The sequence below is a fragment of the Lepisma saccharinum genome, chromosome 10, assembly GCF_977018435.1.
Source record: "Lepisma saccharinum chromosome 10, izLepSacc3.1, whole genome shotgun sequence".
Classification (NCBI taxonomy): Eukaryota; Metazoa; Arthropoda; class Insecta; order Zygentoma; family Lepismatidae; genus Lepisma; species Lepisma saccharinum.
In genome coordinates, this window is record NC_139238.1 from 14,256,217 (window position 1) to 14,271,558 (window position 15,342).

The window sequence follows — 15,342 nt, forward strand, 5'->3', positions numbered from 1 at the left end:
TTTTTCTAAGAAATCATTCAAAAGCTCATAGTATGAAAGACAGCAGGGGCGTATACGGTGGCTGTTGGAGGACATTTCGAACCTAGTTCATCTGAAGTGCTTCAAGATGAATAATTGACTCCAAATCAGATCATGATGTAGAATATCATGTTACTGAGTGAGAACATTATGCTAATTCTAAGAGAAATCATGATGATGAGAATGATATCCAGGATGAAGATGGAACGCATTTCCTGGGAAAGGACAAAATAACTCTATAGAAAGAAGCTCCCTGCTCATGTTTGAAATGTTCACAAAAGAAGTATAAACATTGTTTTGCATCTTCCTGGGTTACTTGCAACTGCAAAAAATGTCAAATCTGCTATCGAAGATTTTTACTTTTCATAGATGACACTTCTGTGACAATCATTGTGGAAAATACCAATACGTATGTAGAAATTATACGGAAATATTCTGTAAGGAAAATAAATGCCAAATTTGCCGATGAAGATGAAGTTTTAAAAACAAGACAAGTTTACTTGACATAATATATGATATAAAAAAAGATAATACAATGGTCCCGTTTAGTTAGATGTGTAAAAACAGTTGAGATTTTTAAAATTGATATATATTGGAACTTCAATGTTTTTCATGAGTAAACGTACTAAAAATATATATTTGTATTTAAAAAAAATTGATATTGCTAAATTTAAACAAATATTTGAAGTGTATACCCTACAAAAAAGTAATTTTTGTATTGTTTATTCCACACTTTCCTTATTATTATCATTTGATTTAACTATTGCAAGAAAGGGTTTTGAAATGTTGAAAATGCAATGTCTGTCCATATTATTTTCTTAAAATTAATTGCACCTCTCTTCTATATTCAAAAACTTCTTTAAATTCTTGAAAATAGTCAATTTAATCGTATAAAAGTATTTTTTTGGTGAATACGTATCTTACTTGATTACAAATAATATTTTATATTTGGGGGTCAAATTTACCCCCACGTGCCTACTTAAGGAGGTGAAAGAGGTGCACCTGGTTAAGGGTTAAGGGACTCATAATTGCAAGTAAAACTGGTAAAGGCGTCAGATGAACATGATAACTTTCAATTGAAGTGGTTTTTTTAAGATTTGCACTGTTTTGGCTTGTTTGCTCCCCATCTTCAACCCTGGGGAAAAATACTCTCTGAACATCCATGTTTATTTTGATCAAACTTTGTTTACTTTCTTTATTGTACTTTAATTATGTTTATTTATATTGTCAGTGAGGGTGGGAGGGCGGAATTCCTCCAGTCAATCAGTGTGCAGTCGACCTCTGTGGCAGAGTGGTTAGCCTAGCATGCTACGAAGCCAGGGGTCTTGCCCAGTCAACATGCTAACGTTGCCACAACGTCATATGCATGTTGTATTTACGATGAATGTTGTATGATGGGGAACAACGTTGTGATAACGTTGCTTCAACATTACAAAAAAACATTCCACTGAATGTGCTTTAGTTTGGATGGTCACCACCATGAGCGCCACAAGCGTCAGATCAGAGTGTTTTGTTTAATCTGAATTTGTGTGTGCACTGTCCACCAAAGCTTATATTTCCTACAGCTTACACTAGATGGCAGTGTGACCCAAATGCAAAACAAATATAAGTTTTAGTAACACAAATAAGGATAACTTCGATTGTAATTAGTGAAAAAATGTGTTTTATTATCCTTCGAAAGATGTGTGAATATTGAAGTTGTAAGGAAGATCAGAAAATGAAATGTGGTGAATACATGAAACTCCCATGATAAATATTTTGATCCCAGACTATTTAATCAGGAGCTAAGTACTGCAAAAAGAACCTGATTACCAGGGTGTAGTTATAGAGATTGGTTAATTCATCAAACTCTCCAGACTAACAATTGCCTATTTTGGTGGAGCAGGAAAAGTTTTTATAAGCTGCAAAGAGAAACTGTGATGTTACAAACAAGGTTTTTTTTCCTGTTACCCATATGTATTATATACAAAAATGCCTTGGCAAGATTGCTAATAGCTTACCATGCGAAATAACCATATTTTAAATATGCATTGTTGTTATATTCGTAAATTACACAGGCAGCAAGATAATGTTGCAAAAAAGTTGTGGCAACCTTAACCCCTTACATACCTAACATTGCTACATAATGTTCAGTATATGTTGCAGCAATGTTGAAATAAATGACCCTTAAACGTTGACACAACGTTTTCACAACATTGTATCAACATACACTGAACATTGTAATAACGTTAGGTATGTTAGGGGCTAATGTTGCCACAACGTTGTGGTAACATTACCTTGTTGACTGGGTGGATTCAAATCCCATCCTCAACATGGGTGTTCTTTGTGAGTGTCCCTTCATCAATTTCATCATATAATGAGGATTAGCCAAAAAGTGGCAGAAAAGCGAAGTTAATTAAACCAAATCAATAAACCGCTTGTTCCCCAAACGAACAAGAAAAATTAAGCAAGTATGATTTTTTGAATATTTTATTATATTTAATGGCATATTAAATGTGACTGCTTCCCAGGAAGTATTCTAGCCCACCTACCTCTCCTTACATTTATTTTCTGGTACCACCATTGTACAAATAATAATAATAATTACTACTTACTGTACACAAGAAGAAGTAACAAAATAAGTGTATTTGTACATATATGTTCTCATCAAAGATTGATAGTGACAATTTCATAAGAGTTATTGCTTACACGGTTCTAAAAAATATACTATTAGACTACATTCCTTTATTTCAATAAATAGTAACAATGATAACAAACTAATAAAGCCACTAATAGACAAATTAAATGATGACATATGAATTGTAGAAATTAGACGTGGTGGTGTATCTGGCCATCGATGTGCTCAACATTATTTAATTGTTACAGGTATAGTAGAAGATCTTGTCGACAACAATAACTTGGAATGTAATTTTACTCTCAATATATTATTTACTTCTTACATATTTTATTGCTGTAATTTTGCACTTTTTACTTGACTTAGTGCTGTATTAGGTTGTGTACTGTGCTCAGCATTTAAAATTCTTGTTAATATTAATAATAATGATAATAATAATATAGAAAATTTATATATCAATGTAAATAAATCATTGTCATTGTCTACTTAGGTGAGGTTGAAGCAAGGGTGAAAATCATCAATGATTACTTTACGTTCAGCTTGTACAGCAATGTGTGCAGGAGCTTATTTGAAAGACACAAGCTCATGTTTGCATTCTTAGTTAGCATCAGAATCCTGATGAATGAGGAGAAAATCAACCCCACAGAGTGGCATTGCTTTCTAGCAGGTGGAAATCCCCTGAGGGTGAGTAATCTTCAGGCTGGAAACAGTTCTTCTAATTTACTCTAAAGTTAATTTTAAAAAATACGATTTATTGCTCTCACATCATGGTGCATCCTGGAACAAGGACATCTCGCCTGATTGAAACAAAAGCAACTCAAATGTTTTGCTTTCAATTAAGACGATAGTTATTTTAATTTAATTAGATCCTGGATTTCAAGGTACTAAAATACAGTTTAAGGCCCATCCCAAGTAACCAACGTCAATTTGCCAACCAACATAAAGCCAACCTTTCCCACGTAAAAACTGACGTTGGCCCAACGGCTATGGTTACATTGGGATATATTCATGTTGTAAAGGGTGTCCCATAAAGTGCGCAACTTTTGAATCTGGCGCCATTTTTTAAATGTTTTGTTGGCAGCCCTGTTCTTATCATTTCTAGTATCTACTATCACTCCGATTTGATTAGCAGTTGTTGTTTTCTTTATTGTTGCAGGTGTTGCCATGGAGCGGTTCACAAATGAACAGCTCATTCTGATCGTGAAAACTTATTATCAAAATCTTGAAAGTGGGGCCGAGACGGTAAGACGACTTCGCGCGGTTTTCGGAAGAAATGAAGCACCCAACAAGTCTACAGTTCTGCGGCTGATAAAGAAGTTCGAAACAACTGGTTCTGTTGCTACTGTGAAATCACCTGGGCGAAATCGCATTCAACGCAATGCTCAACAAATCGCAGTAGTGCAACAAAGTGTAACAGTAAGTCCAAGGAAATCAATTCGCTGACGGTCACAGCAGTTGAACATTCCACGCAGTTCATTGCAAATAATTTTGAGTAAAGACCTTCACATGCATGCATACAATATCCAACTGGTGCAGGAACTCAAGCCGGCGGATCATCAGAAAAGAAGACGATTTTGCGAATGGATTGAAGAGAGACTGGCAGCGGATGAAAATTTCGCAAAAAACATCATTTTCAGCAACGAAGCCCACTTCCACCTCAGTGGATTTGTTAATAAACAAAACTGCAGGATTTGGGGGACTGAAAATCCATGAGTGACCCACGAACATCAAATGCACCCGCAAAGGACGACCGTATGGTGTGGTTTTTGGGCTGTTCATTTGTGAACCGCTCCATGGCAACACCTGCAACAATAAAGAAAACAACAACTGCTTATCAAATCGGAGTGATAGTAGATACTAGAAATGATAAGAACAGGGCTGCCAAAATAACATTTAAAAAATGGCGCCAGATTCAAAAGTTGCGGACTTTATGGGACACCCTATACTACTCAAAATCGATGCAAGAAATGTGATCCAGGGCTTAAATTCAACCAAAAGAGAAAAAAAATACATTAGATACTGATAGACGCATGATAAAAGGAAGAAGAAGAATTTGTATTCTATAGCATGTTATTGATTGGTTGTTATAGTAACCTTGTGGAAGATGTACGTGAATGGCTTCCATGTATTAAAGTTATGTTGTTAATTTGAACCTACGTGTTTGTATGTCTTGTAAATATATAGATAGGAAATCACACACACACACACACACAACAAGGCTTACATCTATGGCGCAGTCGTACAGGATATTCTTGGTAATCCTTCGTAAGAAGAAGTATGGATGAAGACGTCACGAAGAGTATTCGACGATCATCATTCCAGCATAGGTTTATGCAAGGAGAAATTGTGTCGGCTTGATCAATTTCTACGGTAAGAAACCAAGATTTCACGGTTTGTGTATTATTTACAATAATTGTACAAGGCAAATTCAAATCAGTGTGATACGGATTGTGTTTACGATATTGTGATATTTAGTTGACCACAATTATGAATATGTTCGGTTTGAATTTATTCTCTGAGTTCCGGCCAGATTCGGAAGAAATAGAAGATTATTTAACGAGGTTTGAACAGTCTTGTTTGGCTCATGATGTTAATGAAGCCAGGAAGGTACCCATATTGATTGCAGTTATAGGGTCTGAAGCTTTCAAAGTGCTGAAGAACATCCTTGCACCTGAACCAGTCGATCGTCAAACGTATGCGATCCTCAAGGACAATCTGCTTAAACATTATGGCAGAGAACAAACAAATATGTGGAACGTTTTAAGTTCAGGCAATACATGCAGGAAAGCGGCGAGGATGCAACACGATTTATGGTACGTGTTAAGGAACAAGCACTAAAATGTAGTTTTGACCAGTACTTACAGGAAGCCATTGTAGAGCAAATAATTGTAGGCGTTCGGTCTGATGCCATTAGAAAGAAATTACTGTCTGAACCTACATTGACTCCAGCAAAATGTCAAGATATTGTGCTCCAAATGGAATTAATTGAACGGGAAACACAAATGTTCACACATTGTGAAAAGGAATGTAGTCCTAATCTAGTTGCATTTGCTGGGACACAGAAATTTAAACCATGTTTCCAGTCCTCGCAAGCAAGCAAAAATAACTTTGTTACTCCTCAGAATAGAAGTTATAAAAGCACTAAAGAATGTGATAGATGCTCCAGAAGGCATGATCTTGGACATTGTCCAGCAAAATATTCGATATGTTCATTTTGCAAAAAGAAAGGTCATTGGCATGTAAAATGCAAGTTTAGGAAAAATAATGATGGAGTTGCGAGTAAGACAATTACAAGTGATCAAATATCTATGTTTAATATTAAACCTTTAGACGCTATTGTTGAACAAAACATACATAACGAATTTCATGGTTTGTCTTTATTGCACTTCGAAGTTAGTGATTCTCATCCGCCAGAAGATAATACTTGCACTAATTCATCAAGCACAGACAATTCACAAGTGGAAGATGCAACACTCACTCATTCAAAAGCAAGGAGTGTTAGTTTCAAGCCAAGAGCACAAGCTATAGATGGCACTAATGTTCTTGTGTCAGCAGAACCGTGCGTAGTTGATTTGTGTATTGATAAGCGAATTGTACAATGTGAAGTAGATACTGGATCTACGGTTACTCTGTTTAATAACAAGTCTTTCAAACAATTGTTTCCACATCGGCGAACACATTGTACTTCACTAACGTTGCGAGGCGTGAATAATGATAAGTTAAAGTTGAAAGGTCAAACCTTGCTTGATTTATTATTGAATGATGTATTGTATAAATTGCCAGTTATATTGTGTGAAGAAGAACTGCGTTATCCGTTGATTGGACGTTCATGGCTGGACAGTATTCATCCGGGTTGGAGAAAACTGTTAGCACATTGTAACACATTGTTCACAAATATGGGGTCCGAACGAAATGATAACGCAGATATTGATACTAAAATACCGGAAAGTGAAGGTTTGAGAGCACAGCTGAAGAAGAAACTTGACCAGAAAGGAAAGGAGAAGAAAGAAGAGCATCTGAGGCAGTTGGCTCAGAAGGCGAGAGAAGAGAGAGCTGGAATTCGAACACAGGCAATGAGAGATAAGGATGATGAATCAAGGGAAAGTGACCAACTGCGATACAAGAGACATAAATATATGACTGAACGGGAAAGGCGAGTGGATCGCCCACCATTTCTTGGATCACGGCGGGGCCGAGTAGAGAGGAAGAGACTTGACAAAACTTATCTTACATATCTTCCGAATGATACAGTTTGGGTGCAGACCCCGAAGGTAAATTCTCCGAAGCATGTACCAGGAATGGTATTGTCTAGAGTTGGCAACAGCCTAATATATAAAGTGCAGTTGTTCGACGGATTGACACGAACGGTACACGTCAGGTGGCTACGAAAACGTGAGTGTGAACCAAACCCCTCATCAACATATCTACCTGATTCAAACCTTGAATCGATACCAGAAGGACAGCCGGAGGATACAGAGGGAAGAGATAACCAAAACCAACCAAATACAGATGCTGGGCACACACCAATCAGAAGATCGAATAGACTTAGGAGACCTCCTGATAGATACAGTGAGACCAGCACTTAAAACAAAAAAAAGAGACTCCAGGAGGAGATGATAGATGCATGATAAAAGGAAGAAGAAGAATTTGTATTCTATAGCATGTTATTGATTGGTTGTTATAGTAACCTTGTGGAAGATGTACGTGAATGGCTTCCATGTATTAAAGTTATGTTGTTAATTTGAACCTACGTGTTTGTATGTCTTGTAAATGTATAGATAGGAAATCACACACACACACACACAACAAGGCTTACAGATACAAATATGCTTACTTGAAGACTAGGTAAGATGTGTTATCTCGAAGTGTGATGCAAGGGAGATATCCAACAGATGTGACACTTGTTGCTTGGAAATGAACCAATCAACAGCAAGATTTCACACTGTAGTGGTATGACAGGCTGCACAAGCCTGTGCTCGATTGGTGAAATCCTCAAGCGACATGTGCTGCATGTTGCCAGCCTCTGTGGCAGAATGGTTAAGTACAACACACTATGATGCTAGAGGTCCTGGGTTCAAATCTCAGCCTGGAAAGAGTGTTCTTTGAATCTCCCTTCATTAATTTCATCATATCATCACTCATTCTCATCTCTGCAATTAGCCAAAAGTGCAGAAATGTGAAGTAAAATAAACCAAATCAATCAAAAAGTGTTTTGTGTCGCTTGTCTCTTTTGTGTGAAATCTCCCTTACAATAGTTCAAAGTAAAAGCACTAGACAGTGGATAAAGTCCAATTAACATTACATGCTAATTAACAGTCATTGCCACTAACATTCAGATAAGTATCATTTAATCCTTTCCTCAAAACAAATTTCCAAATATGACTTTCATAATTTAGTGCACTTTTTATATTTTTTAAATTTCACACTTACAGGAGGATGAACCAAACCCAGATCCTAGCTGGATATCAACCAGGTCATGGAAAGAAATCCTAGCACTTGAAAGCCTCCCAATCTTTGCGCAACTTGTGATAAATTTTCCCAAAGATGTGGCTGGTTACAAGAAGATATTTGATTCACCCGAACCTCATAGGTTTGTAATTTTATTATTTACTTTGGCATTTCAGTAAGTGCAAATTGTATCAAGTCATGTGTGATTCTCTCTTATATGGTGTAGAGAAACACATATTCCAAATGTTAGCCATAAATTGAGTCATATTGTCAGCACCATGCTCCCAAGATGACATCAAAAATAATAATAATAATAATAGGTGGATTGTATCCAGGCCACAATAACAGTGTTGTATTCTGAAAATCGGACCTGGTTTACAGCAACAATTCTTAGTTATTGTATGTATTTATTATGTATTAATTAGATATAATAGAAATAAAGCACCAATGCAGGCATGCAAGCAAAACAAAAATATAAGTCCAACAACTTCATATTTCCATCAATTTCTATATTGATGATGGAGACTGAGTGAACACTAGAAATCACGATAATACATTGCCTCTCCACACAGTATGCTGACCCAATCATGCAACCGACAACAAGCATACTGCTGGCAAATCAGTGAAATTCCTCCGTCACTACCAGGTTCATCCCCCTGATAGAGGTAATCAATAAAAGTCGCCATTTCTATAAAACAGGGACAGTTATTACTAATTGTGACGACCGAGAGTACAAGTATACTAAGTGTCACCTAAGGATACCTGAAGTGTCGGGATAAGGTGACATTGTCGATGTAGAACCTGCCGTTAGCCAGCGGTGATTGGGCCAGGAAAGTGTGGAGAGAGCTGCCCTCTGTCTCTTCCATCTTCCCTCTTCTCGGCCAGAAGCAGGCCGATGAATCAAATCTTAAACTCTCGCTTTCTTTCAAGCCACATCCCTTTGTCTCCAGCAATGCCCTTTGCTAAGAATGGAGGCACACATCAATACATATGAAGAAAGTTAGATTACCAGTGATAAAACAGATAACATGGGAGAATACGCCACTGCACAATACTGCTTGATCTAGTGCAGTTCATTCAATAATCATATGTACATAAGCCTCATTCACCTCCTTCATTAATGTGTGTAGGCAGGTTCTTCTTAAGGAACCACTGTGTATTTACACAACCTTGCACAGGTAGTCACCCAGGGGCGGCGCCAGAAATTTTCGACCGGGTGGGCAGAAGCTGTATATTGGTAAATTAGGGTAGGCAGTACAAACGTAAGGCATTATGTGAGTTTGACTAACATATATTCCCCCCTCTCTGTCTTTCTCTGTTTCACTCGAGATCTCCCTCTCACCTTGTGTAGAAAGCAATTTGAAAGCAAGGAATTCATCAAACATAATCAACGTATTCAGTAATTCGTATCTTTTTCACCGATTATTTGTGCTGTAAGTGTGACCTTTTTGAACACACTCAAATGTCAACCTCCCTCCTGAATAGTACACCCTAGAAACTGTATTCTTGTAGACAAATGAGTCTCTGGTGCCTGTAACCACAGTCAAGATATTCCTTTTGGTGTTTTGTGTCTCCGTGCTTGTTTGTGTTCGTCCCTTCATGAGGTTCGTCTAATTACCATTCAACCTCACCATCACCAGTCGTCACAAAACTAGCAGAAAATCGACTTGAAATATAACAATGAGTCAAATCAGTCTTGATTACTTTCCACAAATAGAGTATCAACAGTTCATACCACTTCGAAAGTTGAGGTAGTAATTTCAACTCCACAAGGCTTCATTTATTATCAAAGCAGATAACTCCGTGAAGAACGACGATGCTTTATACAAGTCTCAAATATTTTTGTCTGTACGTGAAAGAAATAGTTTAAATCTCAGGCCAATCCATGCGCATCCGGAAGCGGAAGAAAGTGACATTGCCGCCCATGGAAAATGGATCTTACCATAAACTTATACATTACACATATATATTTTGCATTTCATTCACAGTAATTTATGTTAATTATTGGAAGGGTGGGCGTTGTAGGAACATGAGAGCTTAAATTTTAATCAGTGTTTCTTTGAGGGGACAGCACTATGAAGGGGGTAAATATGTCTTGTTTGCCGCCCCCTGGAAAAAATTAGCATGCTTGCCCCTCCTTGGAAAAAATTCTGCAGACGTCCATTGGCCAATCATAATAATAGTGTAATCCACCTCTTAAATGGACACATCTTATGCTATGATAAAATGATATGGTTGATGGAGTTATTTCTATATCTCGTCTCTCCGATCGCATAACGCTCTCGCCTTACAATTAAGTAGTCTTGGGTTCGATTTCCAATGGAAGGCCAATACACACTCGTTAGGACTACAATTTAAAATGGAGATCTAGTGACAATTAGCCTATTTGAGCATGTGGATTTAAAAAAAAAATCCTTGCTGGATTATTTGCAATTTTTTTCTTTAATTTGGCTGCCTCCTTATAGGTCTCTGACACCCTCGAGTCAAGGTTTATTTCCACCCCTTTCTTCCTCTTCTTTGAAATTCATGCAAGTTAATCATAAGAACTGCATAACTGATAGTGAAAATTTATATGTTGGAAGAGAACTTGTAAATAGTGCTAGCCACTAATAATATTGATTCAGTAATTCGATAGATTTTTTACAAACCTACAAAACTGTTACATTAAAATTTGGTCACCTCGGTATTGTGATTGTGAATACTCGTTATTAATTAGAACAAATTAAAAATTGTTATTTTAGATACATTGCATTATTTGAAGATGACAGCTATGTAAAAAATGTGATAGAATAAAGAAAGTGGCACATCAAATTACCCACGGAGTGGTTATCGCAATGCACTATGATGCAGGAATCCCAGGTTTGAATCCCAGTCTGAGCATGGGTATTTTTGTGAGTGTCCATTCCAGGCCCATAGCCAGGTAGGGTCCAGGGGGTGCTGAGCCCCCCCTGGAACTGCTGTCAGCCCCCCTGACACTGTCATCAGCCCCCCTTGACATTAGGTAAAACTTTTTTGTATAATTTGATTGCAGTGAAGAGTGAAAATTTAGACAGCTCACAACTTTAAGGATAAATACACAGAACATGAACAGCAGCTATTACTATTACATTCGCTCATCTTCTTTATGAGCTGAAGTCTAAGCAGCTGCAAGTATGTATTTAGATGATTATCTAGACTTTGTAAGTTCTTTCATGCGGGAGCTTCTTTATCTGTACCTTCACTACCCCTGTTGCAGCCTCCATTTAGACAGAATCTGTGACTTGGATGTCATGATGCATCTGCATCAAAGGTCAACAGCTCCCAAGTTTTGGGAACGAAGGGGAGTTTTATTGCTTCGGCCGGGGGTGGAATGTACCGTGCGCACTGTGATTGAATATCTTGCATTTTTTTGTGTGGTAGTATAAATATCTGTATCATCTAAAACAGTATGGAGTGTGTAAGGGAAGATTTCAGTACCAGCAAATTAACACTTCCAAGAGATATTTTAAAAGATGTAGAAAAATATATATATAATTTACCTGCATTTAATACTGTTACTTTTTTTAAAAAAAAATGGAATTAGTTTACAAAGCCCCCCTCATAACCCATGAGTCCCCCCTGGAGATCAATTCTAGCTACAGGCCTGGTCCATTCATCATATCATCATTGCGATTAGCCAAAAGTGAAGAAAAGCAAAATATTTTTTTAAAAAAATTATAAATCAAACATAAAATTCCATATGTCTTCTTTCCATTGCAGTGTGGACCCACTTAAAAAAGTATATATAATTTTTTGCGTATCTGGAGGAAGCAAGGCGAAGATGATATTTTATTTTTTTATTGTTTATTACTTTGATCATACCCAGGCCGAGATTTATGTGGAAGGCCGGTGCTGGCATCGTCATTTATGCACAGTTTCAGTTAGTCTATAACCTTTAGCCCAAGTCATGTCAGATGGTTAGTTATAAAAATTTGTAATATTTTTTTCACATTCCAAATATCTTTTTTTCTTCAATATATGGCTGCTTTCGAATCAATTTTTCCCCATTGAAGGCTGGGAGCTGCAAACCTCCAAATCCTCCTAAATTCTGATTAACTCTTGATCATAAACCTTATAATAGTGAGTATCCCATAAAACTTACTAAGACTATTGATTGCTTCTGATCATAGCAGTGTTCACTAGATCACATTTTAAAAAAAAAGAGTTCTGATAGTACCTTTAGCTTTCCAATGACAAAATTAAGAAAGAAAAGCTTAAATTGATTTCCTTCAACAGGATATTTGCTCAAATTTTCATAAACTTGCTTACTAGACAAAAGTTTCGCCAAATGACATCAAAGCTCGTTATGGGATGAAACTTGTGAACTTTCTAGTATCGACAATATTCACAAGTAAAATATGCATGGAGTGAGGACGAGCCTATACTTACAGAACCATTTACATTTCCTAATTGTATATTGAATTTGATTGGGAGGGCAATTGGGTGGGCACAGGAATTTTTGGGTGGGCGCTTGCCCACCCATGCCCACTCTTGTCGCTGTCCCTGTCCGTACACTAACCATGAAAGGTCATGTATATTTTGGTAGTTTAAGTTCAAGAATGCTTTGAAACCGGAACAAATCGCCTTGAAATCCAGGCTTCGATACCCGATGGAGGCACATAGTGGTTCGGATCCCACTTTAAACTGTAGGTGCAGTTCCGATTAGCCTTACTGTGCATAAAGTGGACTTAAAACAACAATTCACATGGATCCATGGTTGTGTTTGTCGTGCGGCGTCACTTTAAGTTTCAAACACAGTCTGCTGGAATGTGTTGATTTTTTAGCCCTGCAGCGTAGACTTCAGCTCCCGAATGACTTGCCCTCCCTGTTGGGAGACGATTCCACTGTCTTGGAGCAGGTTTTTTACTTTCTATGCCTGGCGGGAATTTGACACCGCATTTAAAACCCTTCTGATATGCCATGCTGTTTTAATGTGTTTGTGTTCGTTTCGTGCAGGCCTCTATACAGTTTTGCATTTTATTTCTCAGGGACATTTACCACCTTAGGCATGGTTTTTAGCTGAGGATTTATCCTCGTATCTTGTGATGGGTACAAATATCCTCAAGTGCTACGCACCCACTCCAAATTTTAATAAACAAACAAACAAAATTCAATGCCACTTCATAACTGGCTTCTTTTTGTGGAAGTGACACCGTCAGTCTGTAGGTAGGCACTGGCCCTAACAGGTTATTACAGCACAGTTTATTGTATGCTTATTTCAATTTAAAACTGTAGATGTGAGCACAGTTATGCGGTAGAGAAGGCTTCCACAGCACCAACTCAATCAATAAAAATTGGAACAAAGTGCCACCAGAAGAATAAAATATTTACTTTACAAAATTGTGAATCCCAGAGGTATAGTTAGTGGGATCTGACTACCATACAGGGGACTCCAGTTTGATTGCCAGAGTGGGTGAACTGAGGTAGGTTTTCCACCAGCATCCCTGCATACAGGGGCTCTGGGATTCACCAAGGTACCCCAGGATGGGAGGGGGTACAGGTAGCAGGAGCATGGTGCTGATCACGAGAATATGTGGTTTATTCACGCACCCCCAACAATCTCCTCGCACCACCAAATTCCCCAACAACCCCCCTAAATTTTTTCACAAAGGTCAAATTAATTGTCATTTTGGCTCTACATTGACCCTTGCACTCCCTACATATGAGTCCGTATTTTATTAATAGCTCTTCCATCAGTAAAATTACATAATATATTGAACTAACAATAAAACTTTATTTTCTTTTTCAGGGAAAAGTTTCCTGATCCTTGGGATGACAAACTTGATGAATTTCAGCACATGGTCGTGATCAAGTGTCTCCGTCCAGACAAAGTAACAAACTGTATGCAGGATTTTGTTATGTATAATATTGGCGAGCGATTTGTAGAACCCCAAACGGCAGATCTCTCTGCAGTGTTTAAAGAGTCCAGCCCAACTTGTCCTCTTGTGTTCGTGATATCAGCGGGAACTGATCCAGCAGCAGACTTGTACAAGTTTGCCGATAAGGTAAAAATGTAGTAATGGTTTTTCATGATTGCCAAAGTATATTAAAAATGCAAGCCTAATCTAAATTAAAAAAATACTCAATTTTAGTAGATTGATTGATTGATTTGATTTATTTTACTTCACTTTTCTGCCATATTTAGCTCATCGCAAAGATGAGAATGAGAGATGATGTGATTGAAGGGACATGCACAAGGAACACCCATGCCCAAGCTGGGATTCGAACCTGGTACCCCTGGCATCATAGCGCACTGTGCTAACCAGTTTTAGTAGAATTAGAATGTCGGTTACCCTTAATTCTGATAATTGCAAATGAAGCAAATGTAATATTTGTACTGGCTATGTTTTAACCAGGGACAGTGAGAGGGGTGGAGGTGAGATTGGCAACTGCCCACCCAAAAAATTCTCTGCCAGCCTGTTTGCTCACCCAAACAAATTCAATATATATTTACACTTTAGGAAAACGCAAATAGTTAAATATGTATATTCTGGTATTCACTCAAGGGTCCCAGGGTCGAATTTTGCTTGGGCTTGGTTGTTTGTGAATGTCCATTCATAAATTTCATCATTTCATCACTCATTCCCATCTTCGCAAATTAGCCAAGAGGCACAAAACACGAAGTAAAATAAACTAAATCAATCAATCAATCTGGTATTTACGTATGAGTGGTGGTCTAGTTAGTAGGGTATCTAACTTCCAAGTGGGAGACATGGGTTCGATTCCCAGGGAGGATGATCTAAGGTCAGAATTTTTCCGGCCTTGCCCAAGCATAAAGCAGCTCTGGGGCTCACCCAGCCTCAAATCAATGGGTACCTGGGAGCAACCCTGGGAGGTAAAGATGGCCCGAGTGTGGTGCTGATCACATCACCTCGAAATTGACTGAGATCGAGAATGTGTGAGGGCTTACCCCCACATTCCCTAAATGTGCCTTCATGGCACGGTGCTATATGCATGGGGAACTTTACGTTTACCTTACTCCATGTATGTTTTACTTGTGAATACTAGATGTTCACAAATTATAATTCCAAAACATTCAAATGTAGTTTTCCATCTCAGTTTTATAATTCTACTTGTCTTCCCTATGAAAAAATATAAATATGCTGAGCAAGGCAGTAATTTATTTTATTAAAAACATAAACTAAACGTAACGTTTCAAACTTCTAGCAAGGTCTTCTTCAGACTCTGTATCAAGTACAAAAGTAACAAGATACAAAAACAGGGCATTGTATATACACAAGACA

At 37.7% G+C, this 15,342-nt stretch overlaps 1 protein-coding gene across 1 annotated transcript in view; it reads left to right on the forward strand.

Moving 5' to 3' along the window:
- The window catches only part of LOC145994472 (dynein axonemal heavy chain 1-like), a 1,132,367-nt gene that overhangs the window by 1,094,559 nt on the left and 22,466 nt on the right, over nt 1-15,342 (forward strand). The window contains exons 56-58 of the mRNA XM_083130607.1: nt 3,123-3,316; nt 8,065-8,222; nt 13,848-14,103. Of these exons, the coding sequence (XP_082986733.1) occupies nt 3,123-3,316; nt 8,065-8,222; nt 13,848-14,103 (608 nt within the window). The remainder of the gene's footprint in view (nt 1-3,122; nt 3,317-8,064; nt 8,223-13,847; nt 14,104-15,342) is intronic.